Source organism: Epinephelus moara, chromosome 4 (genome assembly GCF_006386435.1).
Source record: "Epinephelus moara isolate mb chromosome 4, YSFRI_EMoa_1.0, whole genome shotgun sequence".
Lineage (NCBI taxonomy): Eukaryota > Metazoa > Chordata > Actinopteri > Perciformes > Serranidae > Epinephelus > Epinephelus moara.
In genome coordinates, this window is record NC_065509.1 from 2897533 (window position 1) to 2916281 (window position 18749).

Below are 18749 nucleotides of genomic sequence, written 5' to 3' on the forward strand. Positions count from 1 at the left end.
AAGCTCTAGAGCTAATCCCATCAAACCAGCTGTTCCCAGCGTCCTTCTGGTGAACGTCTGCTCGCTGGGCACAAAAATGGATTACATCCAACTGTGGAGATCCACTCTCCGAGGAATGAGGGACTGCTGCGTCCTTGTGTTCACTGAGACATGGATGAATGGTAACATATCAGACTCTGGTGTTGAGCTAATGGGGCTAACACTACATAGAGCAGACGGGGAGGCTGCATCATCTGGTAAGCTCCGTGGTGGCTGTCTGGCAATATACACAAACAATTCATGGTGCTGTGATGTGAAGAGGATCTCCCAGTTCTGCTCTCAGGATGTGGAGTTTTTGACTGTGAAATGTCGACCCTTTTCATCTTACTATTGCACTATATGTTCTTTCTTATATGTTGCACAAATTGTTTTTAAATATTTTGTTTGTTTTTGCTTGGGGTATGCGAAATGTCATTTCGTTGTTGTGCTGCACATAAAAATGACAAAGAAGTTCAGTTCAGTTCATAATGTTATGACAACACAGCATCCAGTTGCTAATGGCTAACGTTAGCCTACTGTAGCGTAGGCTCTGAAACATTAACTTTGGGCCCTAGGCGTTTTTTTTTCTTTTTTTACTGCCTTTACTTTTAAGCTCATTTCACAGTCATTATAAAGGCTACATACACATGCTATATCTTGTTTTGTTTTTTCAGGACAATCTTGGCTATCCAGATTTGCCATCATTTCATGTCCTTCTATGTGCCTGTATTTTATATTATTTTTTATATCAATGAAAAAAAAACAATCTGTGTTACTAAATTCTTACATTTTTACATGTATCTCACCATAGCAAGTTGGAAGTTGACATATTCTGCCATATATGAAGAGGGGAGACTCTCTGGAATCTGGCAATATAAGAACCATGATGGTGGGACATTCTGTCACTTCACAGCTGTCCAAAACATGTGGTTCGTGCCAGGCGGACATGATTGCCAGTATTTTTTCATTATTGCAAGAAATTCCACTGACTCACTCACAAATCAAAAATGTGTTTTATTTGAAAGAAACATGCAATATTTACATCTAAGATAACAGAAAAAGAGTAATAATATTATTCCTCACTATATGAAGTGACTGATAACAAGATCTGTATAATGGATTGTAAAGAAATTCATCAGGTTTTTATTTAGTAGACAATTGATCTGTATTTATAGCGTGATGGGATGACAGCACAATGATGTGTTTGATATCATCGGAAAGCTCTGCATTCATGAGTAATCCATCTAATGTCATTCTGACTAGTCAAAACTGAATTACAGATATCTCTGACGTCATTTTGACTAGTCAAAACTGAATTACAGATATCTCTGACGTCATTTTGACTAGTCAAAACTGAATTACAGATATCTATGACGTCATTCTGACTAGTCAAAACTGAATTACAGATATCTATAACGTCATTCTGACTAGTCAAAACTACAGTTACAGATATCTGTAATTCAGTTTTGACTAGGCAAAATCTAATTACAGATATCAGCAATGATGTCACTCAAAACGATAGTCAACTCGTCACACATCGTAAATGACAATTGTAGATATCTGTAATTCAGTTTTGACTAGTCAGAATAATAGTTGGAGATATCTCAAACGTCAACACGTGACGTTCCTCATGCGAGGCTTGCCATAGGCTTCCCATTTTTCAACAAGATTTTAAGACTTAGAGGCAATGGCGGTTGCAGTTGTGGACAAGATAGTTAGAAAATGCCATGAAATTGAAAGAGCTTATCATCAAGGGATTTGTGGCGAACGAGAGCTTCGTTCACTCGACAGTTGTAATATAAATTTACAGCGTATTGCAAATGTTTTGTCTCCACACACGCTTGAGGAGCTACGACGAAGTCTGGATGGTGTCAGAACACGGATCTCGCGTGCTGGAGTAGCAGCAGAATATGTCGGGTTTTCGGCCCATCGCATTAATTCAGGTGGGTTTATTTTACTTACAAACATTTACTTACAAACGTATGTAACATTTAATGTTAATGAGAAGGAATTGCTTAAACTGTGCGTGTGCGTGTGTGTGTGTGTGTGTGTGTGTGAGAGAGAGAGAGAGAGAGAGAGAGAGGGAGAGAGAGAGAGAGAGAGGGAGAGACTTGGTTCGTGGTTAAAACTGTAGCTATTTTTCTGTGAAATAACCTCGATTGAATCTCATTTGTCATGAACACTATTTTTTCCTTGGTTTCAGGACGGCGAGGGCGACCAGCCATTCATGTGACCAGGGACCAAATTGACTTCCTCATGAAGCAAGGCAACACAGTGAAACGAATAGCCAAAATTTTGGGATGCTCCTCATCATTTCTTTACAAGAGGACAAAATTGCTTGGGATACCAGTGAGGAGAAGATTTTCTGTGATAGATGATGAAGAACTTGAACGTCACGTAAGACGACTTCAAGGCCTGTATCCAAACTCTGGATATGAGGTAGGCCTAATTGATGGTTTATTGTATTTTACAGTTTTATTGCTCCAAAACATTAATTTGTATTCATTTAGTAATTAAGATTACTACAATTTCAGATGATGAGAGGCTTGCTACGTGCAGATGGATTGCTGCTTCCACGACGAAGGGTGCGTGAGATGTTGGCCCACATAAACCCAGCAGCTGCTGCTCGGAGGTGGAGCAGCACTGTGGCAAGACGGGTGTATCATGCACCTTACCCCAATAGCCTGTGGCATATAGATGGGAACATGCGCCTCATAAGGTGAATTCATCATGAAATTGATATTTAACCATTATCTGTGACCTCTATACTGTAATGATGTAGTCACAGCTATGGGTCAGGTAGTCAACATTTGGTCATGCAGCACACATTAAAAGATTATATGGGAAAGCAATCAGCTGATAAATATAAAGCAGACTATCTCTTCCTTAATGTTATTTCATTCATTCTCAAGAAAACCAACAAACAAATATTCAATTCCAGTATAGCTTATAAAAGATAATATTTAGAATTCTTGCGTGTGAATTTGGAGAGAGCTGCCATTCTTGGTAGGACAAACACACACAATTCTACTCATTTGGAATGGCAGCACTGTTTTATAATTGTGATAATTTGGGGAAAGGGGACAACACAAAAGCAGAGTGTTCTCACTTTCTCTCACAGGCTGCCTAAATGATGGCTTTTTAAAAACATTTGCAGCATAAAAACTATCTATCCACAATGAATACATAAAGATCACAGAAACAGGCTATTATTAAAGCTGTAGTGTAAACATGTACAATCCTGATAGCCTGTTTCATTTGAGTCTTACGAATGAAAGCTGCAACTCAAATATTTCTTCTGCTATGTCATTAAAAATTACATTTGACATTTAACACTGTATTGTCATAACACCTTCTAACCATTTCATTGGTCTTTTTTGTGTTGTTATTAATTTCTTGATAATTCTGTTTCTCACTTTAATAGTTACTTGTTTATGAACCACAAGCATTTGTTTTGTCTTTGTATTCACCATTTTAGATGGGGCTTTGCAGTTCATGGTGCCATAGATGGACACTCTCGGCTGATCACTTATCTGAACTGCAACACAAACAACCGTGCCACCACTGTACTGTCTCAGTTTCTTAAAGCCACATGCCATTATGGACTACCCTCTAGAGTACGATCGGATTATGGTGGTGAGAACCTGCAGGTGGCTTTATTCATGAACCTTGTGCAGGGCATCGAGCGCCGGAGTTTCATCACTGGGGAATCAATCCACAACCAGAGAATTGAGCGTCTTTGGAGGGATGTGTTTTTGCATGTGTTGCAGTCTTTTTACAGTACATTCTACTCTCTTGAAGACTCACATCTTCTGGATCCCAGTAATGACATTCACAAGCTTTCACTCAGCATGGTTTTTCTTCCTGAGATTCAAAAAAGTCTGGAGCTCTTTAGGGAGGCCTGGAACAACCATGCTTTGCGCACGGAAAACAACCGAACACCATCTCAAATATGGACGGAAGGCATGCTCTCAAATATGGCAAGAGACAGTGCAGCGACCAACAATGTGTTCGGGGAAAATCCCTACAGCCCACACCATTTGGAGGCAGTTCTGGCACAGCATGGAATTGACTCTTTACCTGCTACTGATGATGATGATCTTCCAGCTGTAATTGTAGAGCAGTCTCGAATCAATCTCAGTCAGCAGCAACAGGAGTCAATCTCTCATGCCATTGATCACATTTCTGATTTGAAGATGAAGTACCTGACATGCTGTGCAGAAATTTCAAATGTTATGGCAACCTAAGACTTTTAACCCGTTTTTCAAATGGGGATGCCATATGACATGTCTGATGTCCTCTATGACAGTAAACTGAATATCTTTGGTTTGTGGACAAAACAAGACATTTGAGGACACCATCTTGAGCTTTGAGAAACATCATTTTTCAACATTTTATAGAACAAATGCAATGGTCTAGGTCACATATGTCAAACTCAAGGCCCACAGGCCGAATACGGGTCGCCACGTCATTTTATGTGGCCCCCAGAGCCTATGTAAGCTGTATATGATTGTCTTAAAATAAAAGTCTATGCTGCTTTAAAGCGTACATTGACCATAAAGTTATTATTTTGAGTTAATTACATACAGTATACCACTTTTTATGTGTAGCAGTGTATTCAGTTTGTTTACAGGTGTATGTGTTCCATGCAGCCAAATGTTTCAAACCATCTCTCATTAGTTGGATGCAGGGTTCAAAATTAACACCCCCCAAGCTCCAAAAGTGGGTCAGTTTTCTGTTTGGCGAATAAATCGATTTAAAAACTATGAGTCTCTGCTGCATTTTGGTGTCAGTTATAGGCCTATCTCTGTCCTCTGCTGTCTGTGTTTGTCACACATACAGGGAATTCATGGTGCATTTACGTGACCCGCGTAAAATTTATATGACTTTGTATGGTAAATCGCCCAGGTGGCATGGCACTGACAGACTTCAAGTGCACATCGTAAAGTCATAAAGTTTCTATTTGTTCTATCTGTTGCATACATCTGTCTACATCTAAAATTACTTTCTTGTTCTTTAATTACATAATTTTTAATGCTAAAATGAGAATAATATCCCAGTCATTTCTACATAGGCAGATTTTTACAGTTCTATAAAAAAAATCTTATCAAAATGAACAAATTTGTACAACAGGTCTTCAAATACCTCATTTTCAAGTTGTTTTACTGCAGCATTTATTAATAATTAAATACTAAATTCACCCAATATGCATCTGGCCAATGAAAAATATGCTTGGCCAGTGGATTTTTTTCATCTACCAGTCAACTTGGCCGGTGAGTCAAAAAGCAATGTGCTTACGTATATTTTTACATCTATGCAAATACATATACTATTTTTGTAAATCATGTATTGAATAAATAATCAAATACAGAGACAGTTACTTAAAAATATGTTAAGAAGTAGTTACATTTATACCATCTTACAGTTACAACTGGCCCTTTGAGGGCAACCATAATGCTGATGTGGCCTTCAGTGAAAATGAGTTTGACACCCCAGGTCTAGGTTTAAACAATCCATTTATTTCGGTTCAGTTCTACACTTAATTTTAACTCTCAACAAGTTGTACCTAATATAAACATGGTCAATTTTGTAAACATTATAAAATGCCTGTTTGAAATCATATTTAAAACTTTGACAAACATCGCAAAACTCTGCACAGCAACAGTTTTTTTTGGTGGAACAGTATTTGATGAAGTTCTTTGTGTCACATGTGACAGTGGAACAGTAGCAAGAAAAACATAAATGCATAGACACATGTTGTAGGTGAACTGTTGCTTTCAGAGACTGTTCACACAACACCAAAAGTAGGGGCCTGCAGAATGCCCTCCTTCATGTATTTCCTGAAGTCCTCATAATCACTATGTATGGGCAAGCGGAGGATTAGGAGGCAGGTGTTGGCCTCTGGAAACACTCTGTTGGCCTCGTGGATGAAGTGAATTTGTGGACGGTGTGGAAATCCGAGTGGAGGCACCGTTGAGGCTCCAGAGCTAAACTCCAGTACCTTCTCAAGTGTGATTGGACTGCATTCTCCTTCTGTAAGACAGAAAGTGGTGAAACATATATGGTATATACATATACCAACTAACCTTGTATAGGTATGAATGACAAAATTGTTTCACAAGTATTTTAAAAAATAAAACAAATTTAAGTAGTTCTTGTTAGTACTTGTTTCATTCTACCTAAACAGCTAACAGTATGTAATGCCTTTCACTCCTTGATGCAGCTGGAAAACAGTCCCTGAGGGTTAAAGACATTTTCATCTTTCCAGTGCAATAACGTGAACATGTAATGTGGTGCAATGTCAGCTAATTTTACCAGTTGGATGTCTCCATCAACTTTAACAGAAGAAAAAACACTTTACATCCATCTTCTACAAATTTACATATATAATACCTGGACTGATATGCAGTACCATTCATAAATAAAAGATATAAACTGAAAGTGAAAGTGAAGTTATAACTGATGCCATAAATAGTATACCTTCGACATCAATGAGCCAGTCACGCCAGTAGCATATTGTGCTGTTTTCTTTGGCTCTGTTGTTGCTGCCCTGCACAGAGTAGTCAACTCCAAATAGAGAGAAGAGGTCCTTCGCCTGCAGTGGCCTCTCCTCACTGACGAACATGCTATGGAACACTGCTGGATTCTCTCTAAGCTCCTCCAGTAATCCTAGGGTTCTAAACCCCTCGACAAACCTGTAAAACATGTTACATCATTTGTGACTTTTCCCGGGCTAATGACAGTCTCATTAATCTGACCAAAGACAGGATGGGAAAATGCTTACTGGTCCAGGGCAGTCTGCATCCTTCCATTGACAAAAAAGTCTGCAGCAGACTGGACAAGGGAGTCCTTCTCCTTCAGGTTGGAGACATGTCTCAAGGCGCCTATAATGCTGAGACTGTCTGCTGCTTCTGCAATGGCACTGTTTGCCTCTTGGACCGTTGTCGCTTCCTGTATCTAAAAAGAGTTTATTTCTTATTAGAAATTTAATAGAAAGCAACTTGAGGGCTGTGTCACATCAGACTGTAAATTCAATGTAAAATAAGCTCCTGCTTACTTTGATTAACTGTTGCCTGAAGGTATGGTCACAAACTTCATCTACAATGGTGGGGGATGTTGGTATCCCACAGATCTGCTGGAAAAGCCTTTCAGAGAAGAAATGTGGTCCAACTCCTCCATGAACGACGCACACAGCTATCATTTTTGCCACCCATGTGTATAGATTAGTCTGTAAAGCTAAAATGAAAGAAAAAGCTGTAAATTGTTGTTCTGTTCTTAAAAATTTAATGCCTTAAAAATGTAATGTCTTAAAATTGTAATGACTGACATTAGTGCTACAACAGATGATAAATTGTTATAGCACATTTCAAAAAAAGTAAAAGGTCAATTTAAAACATGAATCAATGAAGAATCCAGGTAAAAAACAGAATAAAGAGTTCAAGGCAAAAATAATTATTAAACAAAAATAACAGATACAAGTAAGATGATACCCAGACAATGATAACACAAGATAATACCTGGCAAATCAGGCAGGAGAAAGAGTTCAGGGATAGCATTTCTTAAAAATTTGTTTCCATGTATAAACTTGCAAGGACCCAAAGGACAGTCATGAGAATATGGGCTTACTTACCTTGAGTATCAAGAGATAACTGCCGATCTTTCTCGTGGCCCTCAAAGATGTTTGACTGGTGGATGGCCCTCATCAGCAGCCTTAGGTACTCTCTTGTTGGGCCACCTTCGTCAACTGCCCCTTCACCATTGCCATCTTCATCCACAAACACAACGTCCAATTTTGCTTCAGGGTTGAAGTTCCTACGTTTGAATGCTCGCAGGCTACACAGCAAGACATTATTCCTGCACACATTTATTTGGTTGCTGGTTGGACAGAAGCTTTCATCAATTTTGCTGACCAGTTTTGTCAATATGTTTTGAAGATCAGTCCTACAACCAAAAAAGTTAATGCATTTTATTCATATGCCAAATGTACCACATTTTAAAACAGTTCTAATTTTTGGGCTCACATGATTAAATGCAACAGGACATAAACATCACACTGACTATATAGTATATTTACTTTGGGTTAGAGTGAGTCCTTTGTGTGATATAGATTAAGAGAAATGTACACACAGACAAACAAAACAAAATAAAGGCAGGCAGGGTTAATGAGAAGAAACATACTCATCCACAGGTCCTCCCAGTTGATGTTGTGATACAGGTGACAGATTTTGTGAAACTGGCTCCTCTTGTTCATCAACAATAATGACTACATCCTGGGCAGATGGAGGAGTGAGTGGTCAATCATCAAGCATTTGGATGTCTGTTGTGTATGAGAACAGGTTGAGTGGTGGTTGAGTGGAGGGCACAGACAGTGGTGGCTGGGTGGAGAACAGAGTGAGTGGTGGTTGAGTGGAGGGCACAGACAGTGGTGGCTGGGTGGAGAACAGAGTGAGTGGTGGTTGGGTGGAGAACAGAGTGAGTGGTGGTTGGGTGGAGGAGACAGACAGCGAAGGCTGGGTGGAGGAAACAGACAGCGAAGGCTGGGTTGAGGGCACAGACAGTGGAGGCTGGGTGGAAGGCACAGACAGCGGAGGCTGGGTGGAGGGCACAGACAGCAGTGGCTGACCAAGAGATGCATGGTGTAGGGCATAAGCTCCATCATTTTGCTGACCTGAGATAATTTCCTTATTTGAAGACAAACATGCACAATAGATGAGCTCGCATGAACCAAACACAGATTCCACTGAGACAGGACGTAAGATATGCAACATACATTTACCTGTACATCCTGATTTGAAAGCCAAAGTACATATAGAGTTGAGGATGCTTTTAGGTCATGATCCATTATTGACCCAAAGGAATTGCTCTCAATTGATCTTGATGATGTGGCTTCCTGCACCTTAAAGATTTCACTGGCCATTTCATGTTGACCAACAAAGTCAAACAAAACCTAATAAAAAAATGACGCACAGTGTTATACCAGTCAGGTGTTACAACCGCCCGAACCACTGAGAAGACCCTTAATATTTTGTGAAGCTGAACACCCGACCTGAATTGTCTCAGACAAGCAGAATTTCCTCATGTTGACATATCCATTGGGATATTTAAATTTTAACGACACCCCATCTGAGGGTTCCTCACATGCCGCCATTCGCTGACGTCTTGCTTGAATAGCCTGAAATGTGATTCCTCTCATTAGAAAACGGTTGATAACTAAAACAAGCTAACACTACAAAAACAAACCTTTTGACGTCTTTCCTCAAAGGCCTGATAAGCCCGTTTCTTCATCTCCTGTTAAAAAAAAAGAACATATAAAAAACAAGTGTTTATGCTTGTAGTGACCCTTTGCCTATCAAAAAAAAGGCCACCACCACAGTTGCTGTTAGACTATTTTAAGACATGTGCGTAACAAAAGACAGATGTCCATTAGTTTCAATGGTAACTGGATTTATTACTTGCAATCCGCTGTGTAGTCCATTTTTACTAACATAAACAAAATAACAAACCAAAAATCAGACTTTTCCTCTTCCACATTGCCTTGAGCACGGTCAAAAAACTTTTTGCTTCCACACAGCAACACCTGTGTGAAGTTGCACCTTGATTAAATCACTTCCCCTCACTGCCTAATTGTCAGCACACCTACTCCCCCAAGTGGCGAGAGTTTTACCAAAAACAAACATGACATATTTCACAAAAATGTCTCTCACAATGCTTTTTGTATGAGCATGTAAAACATCAACAAAAACACTTTGAGAATATTACCTTTTCCTGGTCCTCCAACAAGGTTTCATTATATTCTTGGTCTTGCTGGGCATGTATTGCTCGCCACTCTTGAAGAGCCTAAATCATCCAAAATGACATTCCTCATAAATCACCATAAAATAGTACAGACACACATTAATAAAATAAAAAGAAAAGAAAAGAAAAAAAATAAAATAAAATTCTAAGATATAAATTGACAGAATGGTTGACCTGATCTGAAACTACATTTTGAGCTTGGGTACTCTCAGCCACAAGGATGGTCCCATCTTGTACTGGGGCAGTTGAGAGTGGTGGGAATGAATTCTGGGATATGGCAGAGGATGTAGGTGTCACCTGGCGGTACACAGAAAACAAATTATGTCAGCTTCAGGAAGAGAAATAAAAACATACAGCAGTAATATCTTTCAAAATAATCTCTCTTGGATGCTCGATTTATAATGCTATTTATCTTAGTGGTAAAGTATTGTATGCCCTTTTCCAATATCCCCAACTTAACTGAAAATTTATATTTGCCACTTAACACTGCATATAACTAAAATACTTGGATCATAATCAGTTTTACCTGATCTGAAACTACATTTTCTTCAGCCATTTGTGAGGTCTCATCTACTGCTGGAGCTGTGGAGAGTGGTGGGGATGAATTCTGGGACCTGGCAGAGGGTGGTGATGTTAACTGAGGGTAGACAGGGAGATTTTTAACTTCACCTAAAAACATTACAGAGAACACTTCTATGACACATGATATAAATCCCTGTGTATATAATTCCATACCTGCAATATGGCAGCCCGTGGTAGAATGTAAACTCTGCTTTTGCCAACTGCTTGTTTGAGCTCCCTCACAGAACTGACTTGTAATTTCTGGATCTTGCGTCCTTTGCCCGTCCTTGCCAATTCAAAGCCTACCAAATTTAAACTGACAAGAGGGTAGCTTTGGCAAACAAAGTTGTTCAATTCAGATAAACTCCAGTTTAACTCAATCTTTGACCTTGTTTGTCCAGCCTCTGTGGATTCATGCACAGGTTGTCCTAAAAATGGAAATGCAAACATCAGTGTCATGTTTCTAGTGGCAAAGTCGTACATTCATAGCTGGTACTGTATATGCAAGATCTCTCCAAACTGCTCAGATGCCTTGAATGTTTGAGAAGCCAGTTTCAAAGAAGATAAGTTTGACAATAAAAAGGATCCAAACTGTCTGTCATATTTTCAGCTATAATTATAAATATAATCATCAACCTAAGCCTGTTCACAGTATATGACTACCATTAACCTAAGAGAATTTGTTTGTAGTAATTCTACAGCTTTAAAATTAAGCTCACCTTACACTCCTAGGTCCTACTCCTAGGTGTGACATGGAAAATTATACGAAAATACAGAGAGAGAGAGTAAAACAGGTCTTCGATATTTTAAAAGCTAATGCTAAATGTATCCAACAAAGTCAAACATTTTCCTATATAGAGCCACTAAGCAGCAAAAGGGACCACTTTCAGGCTCAGATTAATGTAATAGTCAGAGCAGCTCATTACATGGTTTTCTTTACAAGAAACAGATAAACCTCGCCCAATGTCTTTGTGTCATATTTTAGAGGGATTGAAAGCAAATAACACTCAATTTGTATGCACTTAAATCTCAGACTTACCTAATCCAAGTTTGGAGAGTTCAGCAAGTTCTGAACTGGGGGGTAGAACCTCAATATCTGGCCCTGACAGGAGGAAAAGGTTTGTCTGCCAAAAAGGGTTTGCCCTGCGTCCACTAGATCCCCCTGAAATCAGATACACAACTGTGTCAACAGTCAGACCTAGCTAAAACATTTCCACCAGTAACTAACCAGAAGGGGACAGAACACAGAATAATTGCACATTACTTGAGTAACTTTACAGTTACTCATCCACTTTACAGTTACTCATCCAAAAATTAGTTTGAGTAAAAGCTGGCAACTCTGTTACTGAGAATCACAAGAATTTCGGAGCTATGCAGAGCGTCCCCGTAACCATAGTAACTCTATACTACTGCCAGAAGAGTCGCTGATTGAGCTCAATCTAAGGGGAATAGTAACGGGAGAAGGAATGCCACGCATTCACAATAAAAAATGAAACAACATATTTTCAGAAAAGCACCCCAACAACTGCAATAGGGCAAGGATGAAACTAAATGAATTCAGATGAATTTTTCTTAAACGAAAATGAACTAGTCAATTCTGTCTGTTAAGTTACATACTAACGTTACTTGTCACACATCCATGGGAGTAAATTACAATATAATACATAACTTATAGCCTAATATAATCCATATTTCCCACTTTCCTCCGGACCATCTGAATGAATCGCTGCTTTGTGTACCTGCCTGTCCATGCTTGGTCGGTGTCCTCGTTTCGTGTCGTGACATTATCACTTGTAAATTAGTTTTTCGGTAATGGACGTGTGGCATGAGAACGTGTGAAAAGTGTAATTAGTGTGACTACAGAGCCAACTTTTACGCTAGCTAACATAGTGCTAACCCACAGTGGCAGCCTTAAAACTACCTGTTCCGACTTCAATTCGTTGTAGTTGACGGCGAAATAGTCGTCTTGTTATAGACAGTAAACCATCTCTCGCTGATAGCTCCTGTCGTGCACGGGCTGCAGCGTTAAAAACTCTGTCAAAAACAAGAGTTTCTGCCTCCTCTAGCTGCTCTGACATGGTGGTATGGCTTGATGAGAAAATGGCTCCCGCTTTCCACTTGCCATAGCAGCGGCGTATTGGCGCGCAGCGCTGATTCTGACATAATTACAGATATCTGTGATGTCATTTTGCCTAGTCAAAACTCTAATTCAAGATATCTCTAATTATGTTTTGACTAGGCAGAATGGGCGTTAAAGATATCTGCAATTTCAGATATCTCTAATCTAAACTGATTTCAAGATATCAATAACTTGATAATAGATATCTACAATTACATTATGACTATCTATAATTCCAGTCTGAGATATCTACAACGTCATTTTGACTAGTCATAATTCAGTTCCGGATATCTACAACGTCATTTTGACTAGTCATAATTGAGTTGCGGATATCTACAACGTCATTTTGACTAGTCATAATTCAGTTACACATATCTACAACGTCATTTTCACTAGTCATAATTCAGTTACAGATATCTACAACGTCATTTTGACTAGTCATAATTCGAATTCAAGATATCTACAACGTCATTCTGACTATCTGAAACTCAATTCAAGATATCTAGAAAGGACCATGTAGATATCTTCAATTGATGATAATTAAAGATATCTTGAACTTGAATTATGACTAGTCAAAATTAAATTGTAGATATCTCAAACTGGAATTACAGATATCCACAATTCAGTTGCAGATATCCGAAATAACAATTGTAGATATCCACAACTACATTGGAGATATCTATAATGACAAACCCCATACACATGAATGGCAAAAATAGTTTGAATCCTACTAGTCAAAACTGAATTACAGATATCTGTAATTAGAGTTTTGACTGGGCAAAATCTAATTACAGATATCTTGAATAAGAGTTTTGACTAGGCAAAATTATGTTGCAGATATCAGTAATGAATATCCAGCCTATCGATTAAATGTTAAAACGGCTTGCCATACCCTCTGTCCTCCTGTCCTTTGTCCTCCTGCCCTCTGTCCTGCTCCCTCTCTGCTGATGTGATTCACTGCATGCCAGTAACATTAGCACTGGTAGAGAGAGGAGGGGCTGTTTGTCTCAGCCAGCAGCTCAGTTTAAAAGTATCTGCCCAATTTTAAGATAAGTGTCAAACTAAGTTAGTCTGCATACAGACAGCAGTCATTTGAGCTTATTAGTAACAATTCGCTATCAACCGAACTAGCGTGCTGTCCTTGTAGTGTCGGTGGATGAGAGATTGTGGACAACATGTTTACATGTTTATGCATACTGAACACATGTATTGAATAAATTATTGGCTTCTTACTGGCTAAGGTTTAATTGCACTTACAGTAACGAGTGTAGCTGCCGTCAACTCGAGCCATTTTTTGAGTTATCTTCACTTTATTTCCACCGCGGCCACTCAGCTGTTCACCAAATACCATGTCGTGTAGGTGTGTGTGCGTGTGTGTGCGTGTGTGTGTGTGTGTGTGTGTGTGTGTGGATGTGTGTGGATGTGTGTGTATGTGGAGGCTTTCAGCCCCGGCACAGAGCGCAGATGAGAGGCTGCAGGATTATAATGAATTAAACCAAAATGTGTAAATGTACCGATAAAAGAACCGATGGCGTCAGAGCTTATCAATACTACGGCCTTTGATAATTTAGCCCCAGGTCAAATTTAGTACCGGGTGTCAGTACCCATCCTTGGTCAACATCTTAAACTCTATACAGTGTTGTCCCCTATAAAATCAGCAGACCAAACATACATATTCAAACACATGTAGAGACAGACACACCACACAGGCCTCTAGTTTCGCAGACCGGGCAAGGCGGAGGCGCAGCGCACCTGCACTTCGCCAACTGGGTGTGGCCAGGCGGATCTTGCAAGTTTGGCACACTGTGCGTGCTGGCGCAGCTACTCCCCTTTCCCACCTCCGTCCCTCCTACCTGCACAAGTCGGAAAGAGGGAGGAGAGAAGGCGTGGAGTGGGTTTTACACACACACACCACATCACACCAATCAAATGAGCCCCTCTCCTTGCCCTTAAATGCGCCGCACGAAGGCGTAATGAGAGTTTACTCAATTCGCCGTGGCAGAAGAGAGCAGCAGCGTCAGACGGCCAAACTTCTCCCAGGAGGAAACTGATGTTTTGGTCCGGGAGGTCCAAGCTCACAGTGTCCGAATATACGGAACTGTGAGCAGACCCCCACGGGTTGATGATGCAAAGGTAGCCTGGGAGGAGGTCACCACAATTGTAAATCAATGTTGCGTTTCTCTCTTTCTCTCTCGCAGTCTCACTCTTTTTCTTTTCTTTTGACTTTTCTAAGATGACAGTGCTGAATATATACTCCCTATCTGATGCTGTGGCTGTTTGTGGTTGGCTGAGAGGGATGTGAACTTATTAGTTTGCAGCTGTGTTAATCAAATCAGGTTGGGTTTCCATTACGCGTGCCAAACGTGCCAAACGGTGCCAATCCCCTTTGATCTGACATCAGATGTGACGGGACAGTCGATATAGAGATACATTTATGTGCTGATTGCAGATAGTTGCATTGAATTGTGGTTTTGTGGCTATTTATTTTATTGTCAATGTGCCTGACATTCTGGAAACCTGCCTGTGAGGTTTTGGTGACGTGTGCGCACTGTCCGCCGGTCAGCCAAACTTCCACTTACACCGGCTGCTTCCCCCTGTGCTGACAGTAGACCTGGTTTCAGCTCGCGAGCTTTTAGCGCACCTTCGGCGAAGCCTTTTGGCACGAAACTGTCACTGCGCCAAGCTGGATCTGTCGACACCTCCCCCTGCTGCGCCGCCACACCCATCTCAGCGCACCTCGGTCTGCCAAACTACCAAACTGAGCGCGCCTCGGGTTGCGCTGCTCGAAACTAGCTCTGCGCAGGGTTCGCCACCCTGCGCTGCGCCGGGAAACTAGAGCCCATAATGTCCTTTTACCATATAAATACCTCCGCCGCCGTATAATTCAGACTAACTACAATGTTTAGTGATGATATTGTGAATGGCCTCCATGTAACAGAGCTCCAAGTTAAACCAAAAAAAACATTGCACATTTTCCATAAAACGTGTATTAAAAGCCGATTCACAACCAAACTCGTGCAGCCACACATTTTGACAAATTTATGCAGGTCTTACTTCCACCCCAGGTCTGACTGTTGCTCTGCTGTAGGCTAATCGCTTGAGCTAGCAGCAGTTAGCTACTTAGATCGGGCATGACACATAGACATGCAGAATTTTTTCCAATATGGAGATGCTGCACTTTGTTAGCTCTGTTAGATTCTCCACAATTTAATCGTTAAATACGTATCACCGAGACTAGCAGTTTAACTTACTGTACGCTGAGTAACAAAAGCATTTTAAAACAGTTAGCCAGTTAGCTGAGGCCTACAGCTAAGCACTGAGTGTACAGCCTAATGTTAGCTCCGACAGCCATCTACTCTACACTTCAACACTCAGTAGCAGCTTCCTAATTTGTTTTTACACAACAAATTTACAACTCATAAAGCATACTTCTCTATACTGTCTCACGCTGCTGGTATAAAATGCTTGCCTTGGTCGCAGCTTTTCATTACACAGTAGCAGGAGTTGGTTGGGCTTGTCATGCCGAGGCAGCTTGTACATGACCCGAAACCTGTCTGGGCTCACGTGGTACGAGATTGTAATCCATTGCCTGGAAGACAATAGGTAGGGCAGGGGACGAACAATCCACAAAATAGTGGAAGGTTGGGCTTGGGGCTAGCAACCCCAACCTGTAAAAACCTTTTATGCTACAGAAACCGCAAAAACACAAAAGCCCCAGCCTGGTCGGAGAAATTTCTCCTTAAAAGAGCCTATGACGTGTGCCAGGGAAAGCCTAACGGAAGCCGGCTCACTGAAAAACCTACTGACGACAAAGGCAAAAAATCAGGATAGGGACCTGGAACATCAGAAACCTGTATGAGAGCAGTAAATCAGCTCAAGTGGCAAACAAAATGAGGAGATACAACATCAACTTTACCCTTGACTGCTGTAACACTGGAATTTCTCAATTGCGGGATCAATAAAGGTGTATCTTATCACCACACCCAAGGAGTAGCATTAATGATGACACCAGAGGCTACAAAGGCACTGATAGCATGAGAACGTGTCTCCACGGCTTATGTCAGCAAGATTCAACTCCAAGGGAAGAAAATGCACGATCATCCAATGCTACGCACCAACCAACGCGGCTGAGGAAGGGGAAAAATAATTCCCACTACGTTGCCGCTTTAAGTGAGCCAGTCATTAAGTTGGCAGTGTATAAAAGCTGTGGTCCTCCCCCTGTTTCTTCCTTTTTGCGCTCTCACTGGACACGTCACTTCCGGGTTGGAGGTGTTTGCCCTCGACAGGTATGGCTGCTCACTGTTTCCTCTCTTCCATTGTTTGGTCTCTTTGTTGTGCTTAAGGCATGTATTTTGTACTGCAGAGCGGCGGTTCATGTGCCCCTGGCTCCTGTGTGTGCCGTCTGGTTATTTTGTGTCCACCTCTCTGGCTAACGCTAGAGTGGTCACAGGTAAAGGCTGGTAGCTGCATGGGTCCCTCTCTCCCTCCCACCTCGTGTGTGTGTGTGTGTGTATCTGTCGCTGTGAAAAGGTATGTAGCTTTTAATGTAGCTTGCAACCGTGTAGATCGGTAAAGCTAACTTTATCTCTGTTAGGTGAAGCTGTAAACCGCTGTTCAAATTTACAGCTGTAGCGTGTGACGTCATAATCAGCTGACTGGGACCACTGTTGTTTTGTCTCCGCTGTTTTGTCTCTGCTGCGTTGCCTCTGCTGCTTGTCTCACCTGTACTTCTACGTGGCGTTGCTTATGCCGCTTTGTCTTGCCTCACTTTTATATGGTTTTGTTTATGCTGCATTGACTGCACTGCTGGGTACTGGGCTGCTTTGGGGCTCTGTGCCCTTAGAGCGGTGCATTCATGCTGCCTTACTGGCGCTGCTCAGTGGCTCTGCAGACCGGCTCTTACCTGGGTTCATCCCCTCATTTTAATGGATGAATGAAGTGTGGGGTTACACTCCCCCTTATTTTTGGATTATTTGTATAATTTTGGGTTTATTTCTTCTGCTTTAATTATTCTGGCGTAGCCATTGTAACCTGCCCATTATTTTGCATATTTTGGTTCATTTTATATTGTGGTTCATTTTGTATTTTCCCATTTAATTCCTTGGTTGATTTTTGGTTATTTTCTTTATGCAATTTAGCCCTTTGTTTTGAGAAGTTATTTGTTATCTTTATTTGCTAATTTGCTCTCTTTTGGGGCAGTTATTTGTATAATTTACTTAAGTCGTTTGTAAGTGTTGTAACTTGCCCATTAGTTTGCATATTTTTGTTCATTTCTTTTGGTTGGTGTTATACCACTAATTTGTTTTATTTCCCTTTCAGTTGCTGAAGGCCGGTGGTGGTGGTGGCGGTGCTGGTGAACTGGGTGATGGTGTCCCTCCCCATCGTGTGTGCTGTGCTTTGTTTTCTCTGGGAAGCAGGTTATTTCACTAAAGGGTGTGTCTGTCACGTGTCTACGATTTGTGTTTTCTCTTTATTTTTGGGATCCTTCCCCCCTCTCACTAGTTTCTGTCCCACCAATAGGCCTCAGCTCTGATTGGTTCTCCCCTTTTCTTTTTCCTGGTGTGTTTTATTCATTTTTAGAAGAGTCTATTTTGTATTAATAAAGTGTACACTATATTTAAAACCTTGAACCACGTCTCTTGCCTGAGTAAAACGAACCTGTGTGTCCTGTTTGTGAAAGATAATAATTCTCTGAGTGAAATTCCCAGAGTGGCGTTGTCTGGCAACTTGTTAGCGTATATTGTACTGTACTACTTGCCACCTCCCTCTCCCCCCTCTTGCCACACTTGCTTGATCGCACACCAAGGAGAGACCTGAAGATCGTCATGGGAGACCTTAATGCAAAGGTGGGAGAAGACAGCACAGGCAACGAGCTCATCGTGGGAAAGCAAGGCATGGGCACCTGCAATGAAAATGGAGAGCTGTTTACAGACCTCTGCTCCTTCAACGGCCTTGTCATTGGAGGCACCATTTTCCTCACAAGAACATCCATAAGACTACTTGGACCTCGCCAGATGGAAAAACAGAAAACCAGATTGACCACATCACTGTTTCTCGCAAGTGGAGAAGAAGTCCGTTGGATGTCAAGGTGAGACAGGGAGCGGACATACCCAGATAGCACACATACATCTGGCCGACATCGGCCCGATGTATCAAGTTTAGATCGTTAAGACGTAGCAGGGAGAGCGTTTGCTCATTGCCAAGACGTCGCTGAGACGTTGGCCTTTAATCGAAAATGACCACCACGCGACGTTTA

General features: G+C 41.0%; 2 protein-coding genes across 3 annotated transcripts; one reads left to right on the plus strand and one right to left on the minus strand.

The window, feature by feature from the left end:
- The first annotated feature begins 1290 nt into the window (after positions 1 to 1290).
- LOC126389342 (uncharacterized) lies at positions 1291 to 4759 on the plus strand. Of its 2 annotated transcripts, none has more exons than XM_050042988.1 (4): positions 1291 to 1961; positions 2222 to 2457; positions 2553 to 2737; positions 3497 to 4759. In XM_050042988.1, exons 1-4 carry the CDS (start codon positions 1706 to 1708, stop codon positions 4263 to 4265), a joined length of 1446 nt encoding a protein of 481 aa, XP_049898945.1. In that variant the 5' UTR covers positions 1291 to 1705; the 3' UTR covers positions 4266 to 4759. The 2 variants fall into 2 exon arrangements, with proteins under 2 accessions (XP_049898945.1, XP_049898946.1); XM_050042989.1 differs by having other exon boundaries at positions 2222 to 2415.
- Positions 4760 to 5501: 742 nt separating this feature from the next.
- On the minus strand, positions 5502 to 13459 carry LOC126389338 (G2/M phase-specific E3 ubiquitin-protein ligase-like). The gene is made up of 15 exons (XM_050042980.1): positions 13386 to 13459; positions 11414 to 11536; positions 10549 to 10802; positions 10340 to 10450; positions 9988 to 10110; positions 9778 to 9855; positions 9259 to 9306; positions 9065 to 9190; positions 8795 to 8965; positions 8197 to 8288; positions 7649 to 7959; positions 7076 to 7254; positions 6803 to 6975; positions 6499 to 6713; positions 5502 to 6051 (listed from the first exon to the last, which is right to left on the minus strand). Exons 4-15 carry the CDS (start codon positions 10367 to 10369, stop codon positions 5807 to 5809), a joined length of 1791 nt encoding a protein of 596 aa, XP_049898937.1. The 5' UTR covers positions 10370 to 10450; positions 10549 to 10802; positions 11414 to 11536; positions 13386 to 13459; the 3' UTR covers positions 5502 to 5806.
- Positions 13460 to 18749: the final 5290 nt, after the last annotated feature.

Excerpts from the sequence above, each read along its gene's own strand:
- LOC126389342 (XM_050042988.1), top strand. The coding sequence starts at position 1,706 with ATGGCGGTTGCAGTTGTGGACAAGATAGTTAGAAAATGCCATGAAATT. Across the intron at positions 1,962-2,221 it reads GGCCCATCGCATTAATTCAG|GACGGCGAGGGCGACCAGCC; the intron begins GTGGGTTTATTT and ends CCTTGGTTTCAG. Across the intron at positions 2,738-3,496 it reads GGGAACATGCGCCTCATAAG|ATGGGGCTTTGCAGTTCATG; the intron begins GTGAATTCATCA and ends TCACCATTTTAG.
- LOC126389338 (XM_050042980.1), bottom strand. The coding sequence starts at position 10,369 with ATGGCTGAAGAAAATGTAGTTTCAGATCAG. Across the intron at positions 9,307-9,777 it reads TGTTGGAGGACCAGGAAAAG|GAGATGAAGAAACGGGCTTA; the intron begins GTAATATTCTCA and ends TTTTTTTAACAG. Across the intron at positions 9,191-9,258 it reads TTGAGGAAAGACGTCAAAAG|GCTATTCAAGCAAGACGTCA; the intron begins GTTTGTTTTTGT and ends ATCACATTTCAG.